The 18,562-nt window shown below is 48.7% G+C and overlaps 2 protein-coding genes across 2 annotated transcripts; both read right to left on the bottom strand.

Annotated features, from left to right (window-relative positions):
* Positions 1–3,627: 3,627 nt before the first annotated feature.
* Positions 3,628–8,907, bottom strand: LOC129024824 (heat shock transcription factor, X-linked). The gene is made up of 2 exons (XM_054472057.2): positions 5,254–8,907; positions 3,628–4,416 (listed from the first exon to the last, which is right to left on the bottom strand). The coding sequence occupies exons 1-2, from the start codon at positions 5,815–5,817 to the stop codon at positions 3,709–3,711; spliced, it is 1,272 nt and encodes a 423-aa protein (XP_054328032.1). The 5' UTR covers positions 5,818–8,907; the 3' UTR covers positions 3,628–3,708.
* LOC129024823 (transmembrane protein 185A-like) lies at positions 7,689–11,909 on the bottom strand. Its single transcript, XM_054472056.2, has 3 exons — positions 11,426–11,909; positions 10,678–10,801; positions 7,689–9,389 (listed from the first exon to the last, which is right to left on the bottom strand). Exons 1-3 carry the CDS (start codon positions 11,672–11,674, stop codon positions 9,145–9,147), a joined length of 618 nt encoding a protein of 205 aa, XP_054328031.2. The 5' UTR covers positions 11,675–11,909; the 3' UTR covers positions 7,689–9,144.
* Positions 11,910–18,562: the final 6,653 nt, after the last annotated feature.

Here is an 18,562-nt window from a genome sequence, read left to right as displayed (position 1 = left end):
AGCTTGGTTGTCACTTTGGCAATGACAGTTAAGGCACTCACTCTGTATTTAATTTAAGTAGCATTTACATCTTTGCCATATTCTGTTCCCCATCAAGGAATATGGTAATATGGTATACAGATCCATTTACTTGAGATTATTTCCTGAGTCTATCAGCAACTTTGCACAGTTGCTTCCATGAAGGTCTTGTTAGGCTCTTCTTATTTACATTTTGGATTTTAATGCTGCTGTGAATGGTATATTTTCTATTTTCTATTTTATGCACTAAGTTGCTTTTGTGTGGCAAGGCTCTTGATTTTGCTGTAATGACCTTCTATATGATGTTTTCTGAAGTCTTTTATTCATTTGAATATTCAATGTGTCTATTCCTTTGAATTTTCTATGTAGATAATCATATAGTTAACAAATACTATCTATTTCTTTGCAGTCTTCATATCTCATTTTCATTTTGACATCCATAGCTCTGGCTCTTTTTCATTTTGATATTCACTGCAGATGTAGGTGGTAGTGGTGACAGCATATGTCAACGACTTGTCACTGCCGTGAATGGCAGAGCTTCTGACATTTCACATTTATGTATGCTTGCTGCCGATTTTAGGAAATGGAAGTTCCTTTTAATGTTAGTTTGCTAAACATTGTTAATTTGTACTTACACAGAATTCATTTCAGAGCCTTTTCCTGTACCCATTGTCATGACTGAATGTTTTTTTCTAGTCTATCTTGTATGCAGGGAATTAGAATTGAATTTTTTTCTAACATTTAATCGTATTTTTATTCCATGCATACAGGCGGCTTGTTCGTTTAATCCACTGTTGTGTTGGATATGTGATTATCTGTTTATGACATTTGCTGCGATATGTGTGAACACTTGCCTCACAAATTCTTTTCATGAGCGCTCGGGTGCCTTCATCTGTTTATGAATCTAGGAGAGTGAGCCTGGGAGAATGAGTTAAACAATTGCCCATTTTGGGTGCATTGGAAGGGGTGAGATAAGATGGTGATTCATTTTCCCTTGCCACTTGGCTGAACTGGCCTCCAAAATTTCCTGTCCTGGAATATTTGAGGGTAGATTGAACTTTGAATACACTTTCAGTTTGTGGAAGTACCATTGGTTTTATCCATTCACCTCTTCAAGGACATCTTGGTTGGTGATTATGAATAAACTACTATATACATTCGTGTACATGATTTTCCATGTGAGAACCAAAGTTTCCAATTCACTTAGGTAAAACCTAGGAGTACGACTGATGGATCTAAAGGTAAGTCTATGTTTTACTACATAGGAAAGGGCCAAAAGGCCTTCTAGAGTGAATGAAACATTTTTCTTGTATACCAGCTATGAATGAGAATTCCACATCCTCTCCAGAATTTGATATTCTCAGGTATTTGAATTGTATCCATTGTAATAGGTGGGTAGAGGAATCTTAGTGCTGTTGACATTTGCATTATTAGTGAATAATTGTGCTGATCATCTTTTCATGTGTGTATCTTCATTGGTGAATGTATGTGTATTTCTGCGTGTCTTCATTGGTGAATGTCTTCAAATCATTTACATCTTTAGTTGGATTCTTTGTTTTCAAAGGTTGAATGTTAAAAGTTTGGTATTTACTCAGCATATGAGTTCTTTATCGGACATCAGATTACTAATATTTTCTCTCCATCTATATAGTTTTTTCCATTCTTATAACAGTTTTTTTTTTTTTTTTTTTTTTTTTGGAGATGGAGTCTCACTCTGTCGCCCAGCCTGGAGTGCAGTGGCGTGATCTCCACTCACTGCAATCTCTGCCCTCTGAGTTCAAGCGAGTCTCCTGCCTCAGCCTCCCGAGTAGCTGGGATTACAGGTGCCTGCCAACGTGCCCGGCTAATTTTTGTATTTTTAGTAGAGACAGGATTTCACCATCTTGGCCAGGCTGCTCTTGAACTCCTGACCTCGTGGTCCACCTGCCTCAGTCTCCCAAAGTGCTGGGATGGCAGGTGTGAGCCACCGTGCCCGGCTGAGATTCACAGGAAAACCATGATCGGAGGGGTGTAAGTTTGTAGGAAAGAGGTTTTTAAGTGGCAGCATCTTTGCATGATTCAAACTCTGGAGGCTTATGTATAAAGTCCAAGAAACACATGAGAAAATTGTACTTCTTGGAAACTACGGAGCTCACAAATGATGAAATGTGATTCACACCGATTTGTAAATGAGCACCCATTTGTAAGTGAGCAGGCCGAGACAGGGAGATCCACCTGCAGACCATGGCTGGACTCTGGATTAATCCATTCCCATGTCTGCATTCTCTTATGGCCTCTTCCCACGTCTCCCAGGACTCTGCCACCTACTGTCAAATTAAAAATCACAGGCAGGGATACCTCTGGGTTCTGGTGTGTGGGTGTTGGGGCTCTCTGCATGCCCTGATTTCAGAGCTCTTTTGATGTCTGTGCCCAGTTGTCTCTACTGTAAGAACTTGAATCTATTTCCTCTGATCGTTCAGTCAAAGAGGTTTGTCGATGATAGCATGTGTTCTAAGATGAACACCCCAAGTGACCAGAAAAGGCTGCTTCCTAAGTTAAAACATGACATGACATCTTTTAAATTAATTTTTGACTCCAAAAGAAAGAAGGAGAAGGAAGGAAAGGAGGGAAAGAGAGAGAGAGAGAGATGGAAGGAAGGAAGGCAGGAAGGAAGGAAGGAAGGAAAGAAGGAAGGAAGGAAGAAGGAAGGAAGGAAGCAGAGAGAGAGAGAAAGAGAGAAAGAGAAAGAAAAAAGGAAAGGAAAGGAAAGGAAAGTAGGAAGGAAGGAAAACAAGAAAGAAAAAGTGGGGGCATAGTGGAGGAATCAAGGAAGTAAAAAACCCCACCGGATCCAGTACAGACATAAAAGCCAAACATAAATCCTGTCCACCAGACACTAATGAGCACCCTCTAAACTGCAAACCCGTAGGACTCCTTGGTAGTATGTGTAACCTCCACAACTATCAAGGGCACTTTTTAACCCAATGAAAAAGCCAGACGTGATCTCATCTGTATGTAAAGTGAAGATCCTGTTATATAAAGGCACTGCCATGACAAGGAATGGCCAGCAACACAGTGTCATTGTGAACCCTCGGCCAGCAATGCTAGCAGCACAACTGGCACTCAGCGAGCAACTCCAGGTAATTTTTTTTTTTTTTTTTGAGACGGAGTCTTGCTCTGTCGCCCAGGCTGGAGTGCAGTGGCGCGATCTCGGCTCGCTGCACGCTCCGTGTCCCAGGTTCATGCCATTCTCCTGCCTCAGCCTCCCGAGCAGCTGGGACTACAGGCGCCCACCACCACGCCCGGCTAATTTTTTGTATTTTTAGCATAGACATGGTTTCACCGTGTTAGCCAGGACCGTCTCGATCTCCTGAGCTCGTGATCCGCCCGCCTCAGCCTCCCAAAGTGCTGGGATTACAGGCGTGAGCCACTGCGCCCGGCCGGCTCCAGGTAATTTTTAATGAGCAGAGGCAGGATGTCTGAGGGGCTTCCTAAAACCCAGCACCTGCTCGAGTATCTCCTGGGCACTTTTCCAGGGAGGCGTGTTAGGCTGAAGTCTCTATCATGCAAGCCAAAGATGTCGGAGGCGGGTACTCAACTGCAAAGAAAGAAAAAGGACGGAGACCACGAAGACTTTTTTGTGCCGTCAGAAAATTACTCATTTTCTGACACATTTATTGACCAGCACATATTCTGCCCAAATGCTCGCCTCTATGTGCTCTGGTCTGCGTAGTCTGGGTACGCCTGGGGCCCATCGCTAGCTGGCATGTACTGTGACGTGTGGTGGCTGTGGGGGCAATGGTGGTGCAGAGCTGGGGGATGGGGGAACATGGCCATGGAGGCAGCAGGCTGTGCAGTCCCAGCAGCCACTAGGGTCACCGGTACCCAGAGATGGCAGAAGGGCAGCACGCCGGGTGCAGGAAGTCCTGTGGTGTCCATGACAAGGGTACTAGGGGAAGCTGTGGGAAGGGCCACCACAGGCCCATAAGAATTCATCTGAGTGGGAGATCCGGGGACATAGAGGAAGGGCAGCGCTGCAGGCTCAGGGACAGCGGCCACCAGAGTGACGTGAGCCTGGCTGCCCTCTGACCACTCGCCGGCCGGCTGGGTCGCTGGAGCGTTGTCACTCGCCACGGTGGGATCGGGCACCATCACAGGAGTTGCTGGTGGAGCAGAGCCACTCCTGATTTGGGTGTTGGGACCGGCCGGTTCCTGGTGTTGTGGTGTGACCTGGTCATTCTCATTCGGAGACGTGTGATCTTGTTGCTCAGGGTCTGCTGGTGCCAGACAGGATCCAGCAGCTTCTGGCTCGTCCTCTTCCTGATGTCTTGGTGCAGACTTGACGCCCACTCTTCTCTTCATCCTCACGAGGAGGTGAGGGGCGTCTCTTTGAAAGTAAGGATGGCAGTAGAACTCTAACTGTAAGTCAAAGTTTAAATAAACAAAAGGAAACTGCAAGTCACAAGGATGGACTACAACTACCAACCATCTACGCCCCTGTGCAAGAGAACTCTACTGGCCCAGGAGGCCTTTCTGGAAAAGGTCCCAGTCCCCAAAGGAAGCTGGCGACTCGCGTTCACATCGTCAAGGTTTACCAAGTTGTGGCGGGCCTTTCCGTCTTGGAAAAAGCCTCAAAATGGCAGATTAGGGTGTCCATGGCCGGTGGAAAGGGTCTTTGAAGTTGCAGACCAGGAGGGAAGAAGATTCTGGGCCTCCCCCATGCAGTGGCAGCTGGCAACAGAATGCACCCCGGCTGGGCTGGAGGCCCTGGGCACTGGCTCTTCCACACCAGGGGCCCACCTACTAAGGGCAGCAGGAGCATCTGCACCTCCTGCGCCAGGCGCCCTTCAGCGCTTCAACTTGAGCACTTCTCCAGACACCAGCTAGGGTGACAGTGGTACAAATACCAGACTCCCCTGGCCTGCTCACCTCACAGGGTGAAGCGCTATGGAGTCAGGGGGACACAGCCACCACCAGACGACATGACTGGCCCCGGGCAGGAGGACATGCAGATACGGCTACTTAGCACCTGTGATATTTTACACACTCGAGAGGGGCCGGCACCATTCTCAGCCCTCTCCCCACATTCACTTTTAGTTCATGCCACCTCCACCCAGAGGGGGACACAGGCCCACAGCGATGGCTCCACACCCTGCCTGAGGTCGCCCACTTCCCAGGAGGCAGTCTTGGGACTTCCACCCGACCAGGCCCCAGAGCCCACCGACTTAACCCCTCCAGAGGCTTGTTGTTCATTACCTTATTCAAGATGGAGCCCAGCCTTTTTGCGGAGACAATGCGGGTGAAGGTCCTGAAAGTGCATTGACGCCGTTTTCGGAAGCCGTACAAGTTTAGCTGGCGGAAGAAGCTGGTTATCGAATTTGTGGCAAACACTTTGTGTGCGACGTCCCTTTTGAGAATCTCCTTTTCAAAGAGTTTTTGACTGATCACTATACAAGCCCCACTGTCATCCCACCAGATGGACAAAAACTGGTTGCTGCTGACCAGTCTCCACAGTTTCTGCGGAAAGGGGAGGGAGAGGAGATTATCTTCTCCCTGGGGCGGGTCGTCACCGTCAGGGTGTGGCCTTCTGAACGAAGCTTCCTCGGCCAGAGGTTGGAAAGCGATTTCTTCTGTCAGCAGCCTGAAGTTAGGGCTCCCAGTGGACACTGGGTCATCCCAGGCAGGGGAAGGATCTGCTGGGTGAAGGTAGGTCTCTGAGTGCAATTGGGGAGGAAAAGGCACCCTTTCCAAGCCATGACCCTGTCCTCTCGAATGTCTTTCCTCACAGCGAGCCATACTCAATGATGGCTTGTCCTCCATCTGGCAAACTTGCTAGTGCAGTGTGGCCAGCAGCACCCCTTGGCAGTCATGTAACCAGCCCCACGACATCATAAAGGGGCTCTGACTGCGGGGGGTGGGGGGGGTGGCATCTCCACACACCCAGCAAGTTATGTAATAAAGGGCCAAGGCAGACAAGTAGCTGCCCATCTGCATGTGCACATTCTGGTCCTCACAGTCATTTCAATGGGAAAGATGACACTAGTGCACAAGAGTGCCGAGGGGCCCTGCCACACCTTAGATGCAGACCTGGAGCAGTCCCCTTGTCCTAGAGCTCCTGAGCCAGACAGAACTACAGCAAAGCCCTGGCTCAGGAAGGTCAGAGCTCACCGTCTGAGTCATGGGCCCACAGACCCCAGCACATGACTGACACTTTGAAGCACAGAACAAAGGGTAGGACGGTGCCCATGGGTCAGGCTGTAGCCACGCCACCCTTTCCACCCTGTCCTAGCCAGAGGCAGCAATGTGCTCCATACAGATCCTCCTAACACATCCACACTGTCGGTCCCCAGCACGCAGATGCCCGACAGCCACTCAGGCAAATGGCTTAGCTGACTGCCCCACCACACACCGTCGCCATGCAGTCCAGTGGGGAGTCGGAGGCAGCCTTCTTCCTGCCTCTCCTCGGCCTGCACGTGTCCTCCCACCAAGCAGAGACACCCTTCTACACCCCGGGTCTCTGCGGTCACGTCGTGGTGGGGCATGCAGCTGTTGGCCTTCCAACATGTTTTGTTTTCCTTGGCCAGTGTCTCCAGAGAAACGCACGTGGGTTTGTGTCCAGCGGTCCATCTCTGCAACAGTTGTTCCTTTGGGATTGGATGCTAGGAGGTCACGGGAGAGGTGTCCATCCAAAGCAGTGTCTGTGTCACACACTGTCCCCACACACAGGGCCACCTCTGCACAGACTCCCCCGACTCGATTCTGGGCACAGAGCTCAGTGACCCTCCAGAGACTGCCACGAACCGGTGATGCCTCCACGCTTGAGACATCCTGACCGCAGGGCCCAAGACGCACTGGCTCAGGGGGTGACAGTGAGGGGTCTGCAAACAGACTGCTGATGCTGGTGTCTCAACCTGGCCGCTGCCGAGCTGTGTGACTTGGGCACGTCACTTAACCTCTCTCGGCCTCTGTCTCCTCCCGGGGATAAGAGTAGTAGCACCTGCTTCCCGGGGCTGTGAGGATCCAGTGGGACGTACAGGAACCAGCAAGGCACCGGCAGTTGGGTCACAGCTACTGTTGTCACTTCACAAGGCATTTTCTTGAACAGCAAGTCGGAAATCTCATGAGCCTAGGGCAGAATCCACCTGTGGCCTCTGGTTACAACCCACAGGACTGAAAATCCTTCCAGCCACAGCAACTGGTGGATTTCCTGGTCAATTGCCGCAAGTCATGAGCTGAACCCCACTTGAGTTTCAGTTCAGGCAGAACTCTAGAGACGGCCAGGGCGAGCTAGACAGCAATTGCAGAGCCTTTTGTTGCAGCGTGAGCAGTCCTCAGCTGTTGACATCACTGGGGAGCAAACCAGGACCAGGAGCGGTAAAAGGACAGTGTCTGCTGCAGATTGTCGTAGCACCCAAGGAACAGTCCAGAAAGCCTCCTAAGCAGTAACAAGTGTGGCACGGTGTAGCCCAGCCAACAGTGGCATCTGCGAGGCGTCCCCTCCTTCCTGCAACTACCCCGTATACCCTGGGACCTGTGCACTGAAGGACTCATTCTAAAGGCTGTGCCCCTGCAGCCGCCAGCCTCACTCGGCTGCCTGTGCCAGCTAGAGATTTCTTTCCTCTGAGGCTGGCTGAGAGGACCATTCCAGTTTCCTGGGCCATCCAGCAAATAAGATACACATCATGCACGTGTAAAACGAGGAACCGGTTTATTGAACAGCTTAAGAGAGCAAAAATAGTGGCTTTCACTACATTTTTTACACACTGAGCAGGAAAGGCTAAGCCATCCCGTTCCCCCGTACCCCAAAGAGAACAGGGCTTGCTGGAGGCCAGTGCCAGGGGCGGAGTCGTGTTCGCAGCAGACTTGAATTAACCCCATGTAGGCCGGCGAGCAGTTGCCCGCGTGAAAACGCCACACTCTTCTCCTGGCTGAGACGATCAAAGCTCTTTTTTTTACCCTCTTTTCAGCAAAGTACCTATTTGTTTTCAGGCAGGAGGATGTTAAACTTGCAGCCTCTGACACACGGCGGAACCTGCAGTGCTTGGAGAAACGGCACGCACATGTGAAAACATCGTGCCTACCCCAAAGCCTTCTTGTTGCTGGCAGGAGGGAAGCTTGAGACTTTCCCACGCATAGTCGTCACCCGCGTGGCCGTTTCTGCCCTCAGCAACATTCTCTAGTGTTCCGGCTTCAAGCAGCGCTTGTCAGGTTTGAAGCTAGCCACTATTCTGAGAACGTCAGAAAAGCATGGACCATCTCTTGCTTGGCATTGCTGTTCTGGCAGTAGCAGCTACTACGTACCTGCACGAGTTCCAGAGCAGAAGTGGCAATGTCCCATGAAGGCGTGGCACTCCACTGGGGCAGGGTGGGTGTGCCACGGGCGTCCACTTCTGCAGCAGAAGGCATGTGCCTACAGCACAAGCTTGTAAAAAAAATACTTGAACAGAATATGCTGTACAGGACTAGGGGTTAACACCGCATATGAAGATGCTAAAACATTTGTATAAATACTCTGTATACAAGCATGGAGTCACTCCCGTAGAAAGGGCTCATCGGTGAGGCTATGAAAAACTGCTGTCAGCATGCCCAAAGAGAAACTACTTCCACAGTAGGAACAGAAAAAAGGACTGTGCTGTGTCTAAACACGTGGTGCATCAGAGACATAGTTACAGTTCCTACTGACTGCCCCAGCCACGACCTGGGAGTGCTGAGGCTCTGGGAGTGCTGAGCGAGCTGCAGGAGGTCAGCCCTGTGGAGAAATACATTTCTAAACAATACTTTTGATTGGGATTTCAGCACCGTGTAGACAGATGTTCCTTCCGGGAGCCTGGCAAGCAGCCATCCCCCAGTGGGTCTGACGGGGAAGAGGGGTACCTGGAGCCCCTCCCAGACAGATGGAAATCCCACCCCTGTTCTCACACTCTTCCTGGCGTCCGCATCTGCTGGCACACAGCCCCGTCACCTGCCACTTCCACGTCCCGTCGTGGTGAGTGGCTGATAGGCGCTGGATGCAAACAAGGCATGAGATGGACGTACCTGGAAACCCAGCTCCAGTTCTGGTTCTGGTCTGCGGGGTGAACGAGGAGGCAGAGGAAGGCGGAGAGAGTGTGTCCCAGTCCACTTAAGCTCTGTCCCCGGAAGTGGCATCTAATCTGGCATTTCGATATTTAATTTGGGAGGTGGGAGCACATACTTCCCAGGACTCTGGGTAATGACCACTCTGGCCTTCTTTCGAAACATGGGTGCGATTTTAGGAGGCTCCGGAACTGGGGTCTCCTCGGTTTCTTCATTATCTTCGTGATGGAGCTCATAGGAAATGTTTCCATATTCTCGTAGAAATGGGAAGATTTCAAGCAGAAACTGACAGAAATCTTTGCGGATACCAAACCACCCTGAAAAATAAGAATGTTTTATTTCACACACGAGGCTCAACTGACCTTCCTGTTAACTTTCTTTCCATAACAAGAAGTTTCACTCCTACAATGTCATAACATACTTTATCCAGACTCCTGAGTCACAAAGCCTGAACAGGGCTTGAGTACCCAAAATGGGGAAGAAGTGCAAATGCTAGCTCTGTGGTGCTCGGAGTGGGGTTCCCGGACCGGCAGGGACAGCGTCCCCGGGGCTTAGTTAGGGATGCCATTCTCCGGCCCCAGCCCAGACCTCCAGAAACTGAGTCGGGCTAGGGTGGGCTCCAGCGGTCCCCTTTTCCTGGCCCTTTTGGGATTCTGCTGGGTGCCCAAGTTTCAGAACTATTGCTCTAGTGAGTCTCAAAATATCTGTTGTGAGTAGACTATGGTGTCTTCCGCTAATCTTCTCCAGCCAGGATAAGCTCATGGATGACAGTGCAACCCAAGAACAAGATTTCTGTCACCCTCTAGAATCCGCGAGGGCGGTAGTCATGCGTGGGTCCTGGGCAGGAGGGGGCCTGAACTCATGGAGCCACCTTAAAGCCACTTTCCCAGTCCCGCTATTCCTCTCTGTAGGCTACTGGAGTGTCAGCTCTGTGCAAGCCCTCCCTGCTCCCGGGGGGCGCAGAGGCACAAACAGCAAGCATAGCCTGGGCTGCTGGGCTGCAGTGAGGCCCTGCCCCCAGACCCACTGGCTTTCGGAAGGGCAATGCTCTGGGCTTCCATGCCATGGAGCTCACAGCCTTGCCAGGAAGGCACCCTCTGCAGAGATCATTTTGGAAGTGTCTGCCTCAGCAAGCAGGTGGAGGGGAATAGAGTGTTAGCAAGGCAAGATAGGCAAGACTCGGGTGATGGCAGCAAGGATATGGGGGAGGCAGAGGGGCCAACAGGGACCTAGGATGAATCCCAGGTTTGGGTGGGAGATGTGGATTTTCCATCAAACCCTCCCGGGCCTGGGAAGAATCTGTCTTGATCCCCATTTTGCAGAGGAGGGAACGGGATCTCTGAGAGGTTGCCTGCCTTGTCTGGTTCTACCTCAAATGGCAATGTGCACTGCGAGAAAAGTCCCGGTGCAGGCCAGCAGAACACCAGAGTTATGGCATGCCCTTCCCTTAGAAGGTCCCAGAATTTCCTCAGCCCTCACTTTCCCACACAAACTTCTAAATTGGGGCCCTCGGGGACTCATCCCTTCCTAGACTTCTATCCGCCCCCCACCCCCTGGTCCCACCCCAGACACACACCAAGGACTTCTGAAATGTTGAGTACATACAGTGGTTTCCTCCCTTCTGTCCAAATGTGGTTGCCATCAGCGTGATCAAGGAGAGCCAAAGGGGCACAAAGATCGGGATGCAGGAGAAGGCGTTGTGGCCATCCAGTTTGTGCACCAGCAGAATCTAAAGAAAGAGACATAGTCCCGGTAGAGCCAGCACCAAAAATGGACAGAGGCGGAAGCCAGACCTCATTAGGCAGTTCCTCCCCACCACCCCACCCCCGCGTGTGCTCCCACGAAAGGGAACATCAGCACCGCCAGAAAAAGGCAGGAAACCACCTATCACTGGGGAAAGCTCGAAATGAGCTTTTATGTCCCTCTTCAGAGCTCGGCAATAGCCTATCCACTTGAAAAGTTCCCAATGCCAGCAGTTTTATGGCAAACTCCTCCCGGTGTTTGTTCTAAGGAGTCAACGGCTCCCATTCGAGAATTCTCCACGTGACTCCAATACACAAATCTGACATCCAACTCTGCTTTTCCAAAAGTGGAAACTGGAGCCATACAGAGGCACCATGGCTAAAAAGGTGCAGTCTTCTCCCTGCCAGCCCCACGCGCTGCCTCCAAGAAAAAGGAAGGATGCTCTCCTTTCACCGAAGCTCCCTCTCAGACACGGCCGTGTTCTCTCCCTTCCCCTGGAGTGGGCTCACTGTGAGCTCAAGGGACAGAGGCTGCCTTTCTAGGGGTGCAGAATCCTGTCAGGGGAAGCGCAAGCTTCAGGGGCTGAAGAGGCTTCCCGTAGAATGCTTACCTCAAATGTAAGAAAGGGCACGATGATGGTCATCCAGCTCAGGGCCATGGCTATATGTGTCCTGCGCTGCTCCGCAATCACATCCACAGAGCGCAAGAACAAGACGGACCACACGATGTAGTAGAGGACCACCAGGCACAGAAAGGACATGAGAATCCACAGCGGGACACACACAACCTGGGGGTGGGTGAGAGAACAGCGAGAGAAAGTCTCTTTGGAGCTTCCAACCTGGCCTCTGATGGAAGGCATCTTTAGCACCTTGCTGTTAAGGCGGTCCTTCCCGTGAGCCGAATAAGGACCATTCCATCTCCCAGGACTGCTGGGAGCATCGCTCAGGACTGAAAAGGTATGGTATGTTCACTATGGGGCCTGCTGCCACCAAGGGACACACACACTCAGTGAGTCATCAGTCCCTCTTCCTTTGGGTGACAGCCAGCCCTGCATCTGGCTCCGCAGCCTCTACTCTTCCAGAGGCCCGCCCTCCCACACTGTCTCAGGCTCCCCTAGGTTCTGCTGCCATCACAGCTTCCCGGGAAACGGGACACAGCTGTCACCCTGTGCACACACACAAGATCTCACCCCAACAGACTCTCTTCACAGGCAACATTCCCACAACCTGCTGGGGGTACTTTGGCAACACAAATGGGAACGGGCTCCCCAGAAAGTGTGGCTGCCTGGGCTCCTAAGGATCCCTAACCTCACCCCTACCAAGTTAGTGAACTTGGCGGGTTGATGCTGGATACAGGTTGATGCTGGATACGTAGTGCTGCCGGGTCCCCGCCTCCGTGACAAGGGGGCATTCCAAGTATATCGCTGTCGTACCAGGTAGACCTTGTCTCATCCACACACAAGCCCAGAGGATGAGTTCTGGGGGCGCCACTTGGCCAGGCTCCCCTGTGACACGTCTTCGCCCTCCTGCCCTGCCCCCTGGGACGACACTCCTCCGTTCTCCCTTTTTATTAATTATCTATCATACAGTAGGAAAAGTGACTGTCTTCCTTTGGTGTGATTTCCCTCTTCACACAAGTGTAGATTCGCACAGCCGTAGACAGGATGCAGAAGAGGTCTGTCACCCTGCAAAACTCTCCGTGCTGTCCCTTCACTATCACACCGTCCCACCATTAGCCCCGGCAAACACTGATCTGTTCTCCGTCACTGTACTTTTGTCTCTGCTGGAACTTTATGTAGATGGCATCGCGAGACAAGTAACCTGTTGAGACTGGCTTCCCGCCATCCACATAATGTCTGTAATGAGATTTGTCCAAGTTGTTCCCTCCCAGTATCCACAGGTCGTTCCCTCTCAGTTCTGAGTGGTATTCCATTGTATGGATGCCTACAGTTTATCTGACTGTCTGCTGAGGGTGGTTTGTGAAAACCAAACAAGGCCGCTATCCAAAATGCAAACAAGACTGCTACAAACACTGGTGTGTGGGTTTCTACCAGGCTGCGCTCTTTCACTTCTCTGGGATAAATCTTATACCCAGGAGTGGGGCAGCCAAGTTCCACGGTAAGTGCGCTTTTAACTGCATCGGAGATGGCCAAACCATTTTCTACAGCGCCGGTACCACCTGCCTTCCCGCCAGTAACACTGGAGTGTCCCAGTTCCTCTGCATCCTCCCAGGCACGTGGCCTTGTCAGTGTTGTTGAGTTTCACCATTCTGAAGCCATGTGTTTCGGGCCCTTATCCTGGTTGTAGTTTGCCTTCCGTAACCTGTAATGACGTTGAGCATCTTTTCCTGTGCTGTTTCCCCATGCATATATCCCCTTCGCAAATTGTCAACTCTTTTGCCAATTTTTAGGTGTTTCTTTTTGCAGTTTTGAGTTTTTAAGAGTTCTCTGTATGTTGTGGGTGCAAGTCAATGTTTTGATGTGTGCTTTGCAAATATTTTCTCCCAGTCTGTGGCCTGTCTTTATTTTATTTTATTTTTGAGGAAGTCCAAATTTATTTATTTATTTGGTTCTAGGACTGGGGCATGGAAAATACAAAGGGAGCTTAGCATTTTGTGGTGCCAGAAAATAAAGAAGTGCTTAAGAAATGATGCAGTATATAAAAAGAGCACAGGAGCTTCCAAAGACTAAAAGGGCTCCCAAAAGCTGGAAAATTTGAGCAACAATATAAATAACGATGGTACTGAATTATAAGCAATAGAAGAAAAGAACAATTTAGATTTTTCTCAGATATGAGCATGGATTATCTCTTCATTTATTTAGATGTTTTCAAATTTTTCTGTCATATTTTGTAGTTTTCAGTGTACAGGTCTTACAAATTTTTCATTAAATGTATTCCAAAGTACTTTATGTTTTGCTATTCATAAAGCACTTGCTTTTTGTCATTTTCATGTGTTTGCTGTTAGTATAGAGCTATAGTATTAATTTCTTTGTATTAAAAGTGTATCTTCTAACCGTGGTATATCCACTTATTAATTGCAGTTTTCCTTTTTTCTTTGTAGAATCCTTAGGATTTTCCACACTGATCATCATGTTGTTTGCAGTAAAGGCCATTGTATGTCTTCTTTTTCAATCATGTTTTTCATTTCTTTCTCTTACTCTATTGCAATAGTTTGAACCTCTAATAGAAAAAGTTGAGGAGAAGTATGAAATCCGTTATTTTTGCCTTGATCCTGACCTTAGATGGAAAGCATTCAGTATTTCGTCATTAAGCATATTCTTAGCTCTAGTTTTTTTGTAGATTTCCTTCAATGAATTGATAATGCTCACATATATTTTTAATTTGCTGAGAATTTTTAAAAATGAAATGTGTTGAAATTTTCAAATGATACTCTGCATTTAATGGTCATTAGATCTTCTTTGTTCTTACTGATTTTCTATTTTTTTCTAACAATTATAGGAATCTTATATAGGTCCTAAGTTTAGGTCTACATAAAGAAAGAATACCAGAGAAGAAATAAATAAAGGTAAAATAAAATGCTTTCTTATTCTTAACTGACCTAAAAGGTAACTATTTAAGTTAATAATAGTAACAATGTATCAGACAATTAGTGTATATGGATAAATGAAATAAATGATTGTAATGTTACAAGCAATGCAATGAAGGAACTGAGTATATACTCTTTTATAAGGTATCTATACTACATATGAAGCAGTATAGTGTTGTTTTATGGCATGTTATTAAAATATATATTATAAACTCTAAGACAAAGACTAATTTTTTAAAAAAGGTGTATTTTACATCTACTAAATGTTCTGTAAAGTGAAAGAAGACAGAAAAGGAAGAGGAATAAAGAAAAATAAAATCATAGAAAACAGTTACCTACATGGTAGATATTAATGCAATTACATTAATAATCTCTTTAAGTTTGAATGGTCTAAATATACCAATAAAAGACAGGTTGTCAGAATTAATAAAAAAATACTCAAGAACATGTTGTCTATAAGAAACCCATTTTAAATTATAAGGACTCACATAAGTTCAATGTAAGGAGGTTGAAAAAGGTATTCTAACACTGACAAAAGAAAGCTGGAATAGCTACATTAATTTCATATTTAGAGTCTCTAAAGTTAAAAAAACAGACAATATCAATTGCTGGCAAGGATGCTGAGCAAAAAGAATCACTCATCGCTGGTGGGAATGCAAATAGTACAGTCACTTTGGAAGACAGTTTGTGAGTTTCTTACAAAGCTGAACACAGTATTACCATGTGATTCAGAGAACACACCCCTAGGTATTAATCCAAGTAATTTGAAATTTTATTTCTACACAAAATCTTGCATATAAATTTGTATCATAGCTTATTTTATAATTGTCAATAATGGAATGAACTAAGTTGTTTTTCAGTAGGTGAATGGATAAACAAACTGTGGTACAACCATTTAATAGAACACTATTAATCAATAAAAAGAAAAGAGCTATCAAGCTATATTAGTCTGTTTTCATGCCGCTGATAAAGACACACCTGAGCCTGGGAAGAAAAAGAGGTTTAATTGGACTTACGGTTCCACATGGCTGGGGAGGCCTCAGAATCATGGCAGGAGGCAAAAGGCACTTCTTATATGGCAGTGGCAAGAGAAAAAAAATGAGGAAGAAGCAAAAGCGGAAACCCCTAATAAACCTGTCAGATCTCTTGAGTCTTATTCACGATCACAAGAATAGCATGGGAAAGACCAGCTCCCATGATTTAGTTACCTCCCCCCTGGGTCCCTCCCACAACACATGGGAATTCTGGGAGACACAATTTAAGTTGAGATTTGGGTGGGGACACAGCCAAACCACATCACAAGCCATACAAAGACATGGATAAATATTAAATGCCTACCCCTAAGTGAAAAAAACCAGCCTGAAAAGTTTAGATGGTGTATGATGATACAATTTATTTGGCATTCTGGAAAAGGCGAAACTATAGAGACAGTAAAAAGATCAGTTGCTTCCAGGGGTTGGGTGGGTGAGGGGGAAGGATTGAATAGGGTAAGCACAGGGGATTTATTAGGGTGGTGAAGCTATCCTGTATGATACTGTAATGGTGAATATAACACTATGCATTTGTCAAAATGCTCAGAACAATTGTGACCCCTAATGTATGCAAATATAAAAAAATAATTTAGGAGGTATGAATATCCCAGGAAAGAATGGACAATATGACAAAACAGAATAACTATATTCCAAACATATGAAACAACCTCTTTAATGAATATCAAGAGAAAAGGTGCTGGCATAAGTAACTGTGGAAGTGAGTAGAGCCTGTAAGAATAAAGTTAGAAGGAACTCAACACTCCAGAAAAGAAGGGCCCTCCAGGATTCTGGCTGTTGCCGATTGTCAGCCCTACTATGACCCTTGCAAGAGGCTGGATGTGGCATGCTCTCACTTCTGCAGTGGGGTGAGAGTGGGGCTTCAGGGAGGTGAGGCCTTGGTCTGAAATGGAGAACTCAGATAATCAAGGGCTAGGTTTGGGATAGGAGTAAAATGAATGAAAATAGTGGTTTGGATGGAAAAGCAGCTGGGAGGGAGAGAATGAGTTGGTCTTTCACCCAGATTTCAAGATCTTTGAGCTGCATCCACATGGGGAAGACTCTTGCACACCCAAATTAAATAATAGGCCATCTCGGAGGGAAATTTTACTAACTTTTATTCACAAAGCTTCAATTTTGACTAATTTGGTATTATATGTTCTATTGAGCTGCATATTCTCTGAGATATTTCAGATAACAACAAAGTAATTCCCAAAGGAGATTATAGTAAGCTATGGTCTAAAAATAATATTTGAAAACTACCATTTATTAAATATTCAAAATATGCCAGGCACTGTGTCAGGCGATTCAATACATTTCTTACAACAGTCTTACAAAAAAATGATCTAGCAAATAGAATCTTGTTGTCCCCTGTTCTTGGCTCTACGGAGACCTGATCATGGGTGGCCCTAAGTGTCAAGCTCACTTGTACCACAGGCAGGAAGTTAGGGAACCCCCAGGGAGATGGGGTCTTGGTGTAAAGGGCAGATGTCAGCTCATCTCAGGGATTGGGAGTCGAGGAATGGCAGGCCCCGGCAGGTGTAAAGATGAAAAACCCACAGGAGGACTTTGGAACACCCATCCCAGAACCAACAGGGCCAGCCTCTAGCTCTGGTTGGGGAGAAGCCCCTGCAGGAAGGTGTGGGTCTTCTCCCAGAGGTCACTACAATCACAGGTGCTGAAGACCCCCAGGAAGCACCTAGCCTGGGTCCCGCGGCCATTCTCTGCAAGGGGTGCAGTTGGCAAATGCTCAGAGGTGACAGAAACAGAGCATCTCCCACCCATCACTTCATCAAAGAGCTGGGAGCCAGGAGGAGGAGTCTCCTGAGTGAGAAGTGAGGGTCCACCCTCCCCACATAGAGGGGCCACAGAATCCAGCTCGGTCCCTCCTGTCAGCCCCGGAAGACCTTGGCAATGTTGTCCCCCGACCTCACACCTCCCCCTCACTGCCACTTCAGGGGACTCAGAGTCAGAGACTTGGTCTGAGGAGAGGAGACACCATCGGCAGAGGACGGAGCTCCAGGCTCTGCAAGGAATCAAGGTCAGAAACCTGAGGGAAGATTGAGGCACCTCCATGACCCCTGACCACATCTGCACCCCTCGCCACTACTCTTCCCCCCGCCCCCACCCCAGCAGAATCGAGTACTGCCACTGCTGTCAATCCAGGGAAGCTCCAGGCGTGGGGGCCAGATGTGACCTCCACTGGCTTCTGCCTCTGGGATCTGAGAGAAGAGAGGGCATCTCTCTGAGGGGTGTCTTGAGAGTGGCAGAGGGCAGCGGGCCCAGGCTCCGTGAGGAGGCAAGGTGAGAGCTGAGGGAGGACTGAGGAGGCCTCCTACCCAGATAGAGGGCCCCAAATAATCCAGCACCAACCCTGGAGCCAGCCCTGAAACAACAGGGGACCAAATTGTCAGGCTGAGACAATCCCCCACCTCAGTGCCCAAGGAGACTCTGGGAGTCAGATCTATGGTGTGACCCGGGCAGAGGCAGTTCCATAAAGGGTGGGGCCCCGGCCTTTCCAGACATCAACATCAGGACTCTGAGAAATTATGGAGAGGTTCCACCCCATCCTGATAGAGGGGCCGTAGAATCCATCCTTGTCCCTACAGTCAACGCAAAGGACCTCCTGGCTTGGTACTGCGGACTTGCACATTAGGGGGTCAGAGAGAAGTGATAGCCTGGTTCTGAGGGGCGGCTTGTGATCTGCTGAGGGCAGCGGGCCCAGGCTCTGTGAGGAGGCAAGATGAGACACTGAAGGAGGACTGAGGACGCTCCCTGCCCAGATAGAGGACCCCAGATAATCCAGCACCGCCTCTGCTGCCAGCCCTGGATCACCCCGCGGGGATGGAATTCTCAGGCTGGACCTTCCCCTCCTGCTGCACCCCCCACCCCCTTCTGCCCCCCGCCGCTTAAGCCTCAAGGGACTGTGGGGTCAGAGCTTGATGTCACCAGGGCAAGGCTGGTTAGGAGAGAGCAGGGCCCAGGTTCTGCCAGGCATCAAGGTCAGGACCCTGAGGGAGGGCTGAGGCCCCACAGAGCGAGGCTCACTCCCTGGTGTCAGCCCTGGGAAGTTCCTGGCATTGCTGCCAGGCAAGTGGATCCTGATTTCCGCATCCTGGGCTGACCGAGGGAAGAGGCTTGGTATCATGAGAACAACCTAGGGGGAGCACAGA

This window comes from Pongo pygmaeus, chromosome X, assembly GCF_028885625.2.
Source record: "Pongo pygmaeus isolate AG05252 chromosome X, NHGRI_mPonPyg2-v2.0_pri, whole genome shotgun sequence".
NCBI lineage: Eukaryota > Metazoa > Chordata > Mammalia > Primates > Hominidae > Pongo > Pongo pygmaeus.
This window is presented reverse-complemented; position numbering and strand designations above follow the sequence as displayed.

Bases quoted from the DNA above. Each gene is read 5' to 3' on its own strand.
- LOC129024824 (XM_054472057.2), bottom strand. From the start codon at position 5,817: ATGGAGGACAAGCCATCATTGAGTATGGCTCGCTGTGAGGAAAGACAT. The intron at 4,417-5,253 runs GTAATGAACAAC...TTTGACTTACAG, and splicing joins TGGGCTCCATCTTGAATAAG to TTAGAGTTCTACTGCCATCC.
- LOC129024823 (XM_054472056.2), bottom strand. From the start codon at position 11,674: ATGCCTTCCATCAGAGGCCAGGTTGGAAGCTCCAAAGAGACTTTCTCT. The intron at 10,802-11,425 runs GTAAGCATTCTA...CTCTTTCTTTAG, and splicing joins TGCCCTTTCTTACATTTGAG to ATTCTGCTGGTGCACAAACT. The intron at 9,390-10,677 runs GTATGTACTCAA...CTTATTTTTCAG, and splicing joins ACAGAAGGGAGGAAACCACT to GGTGGTTTGGTATCCGCAAA.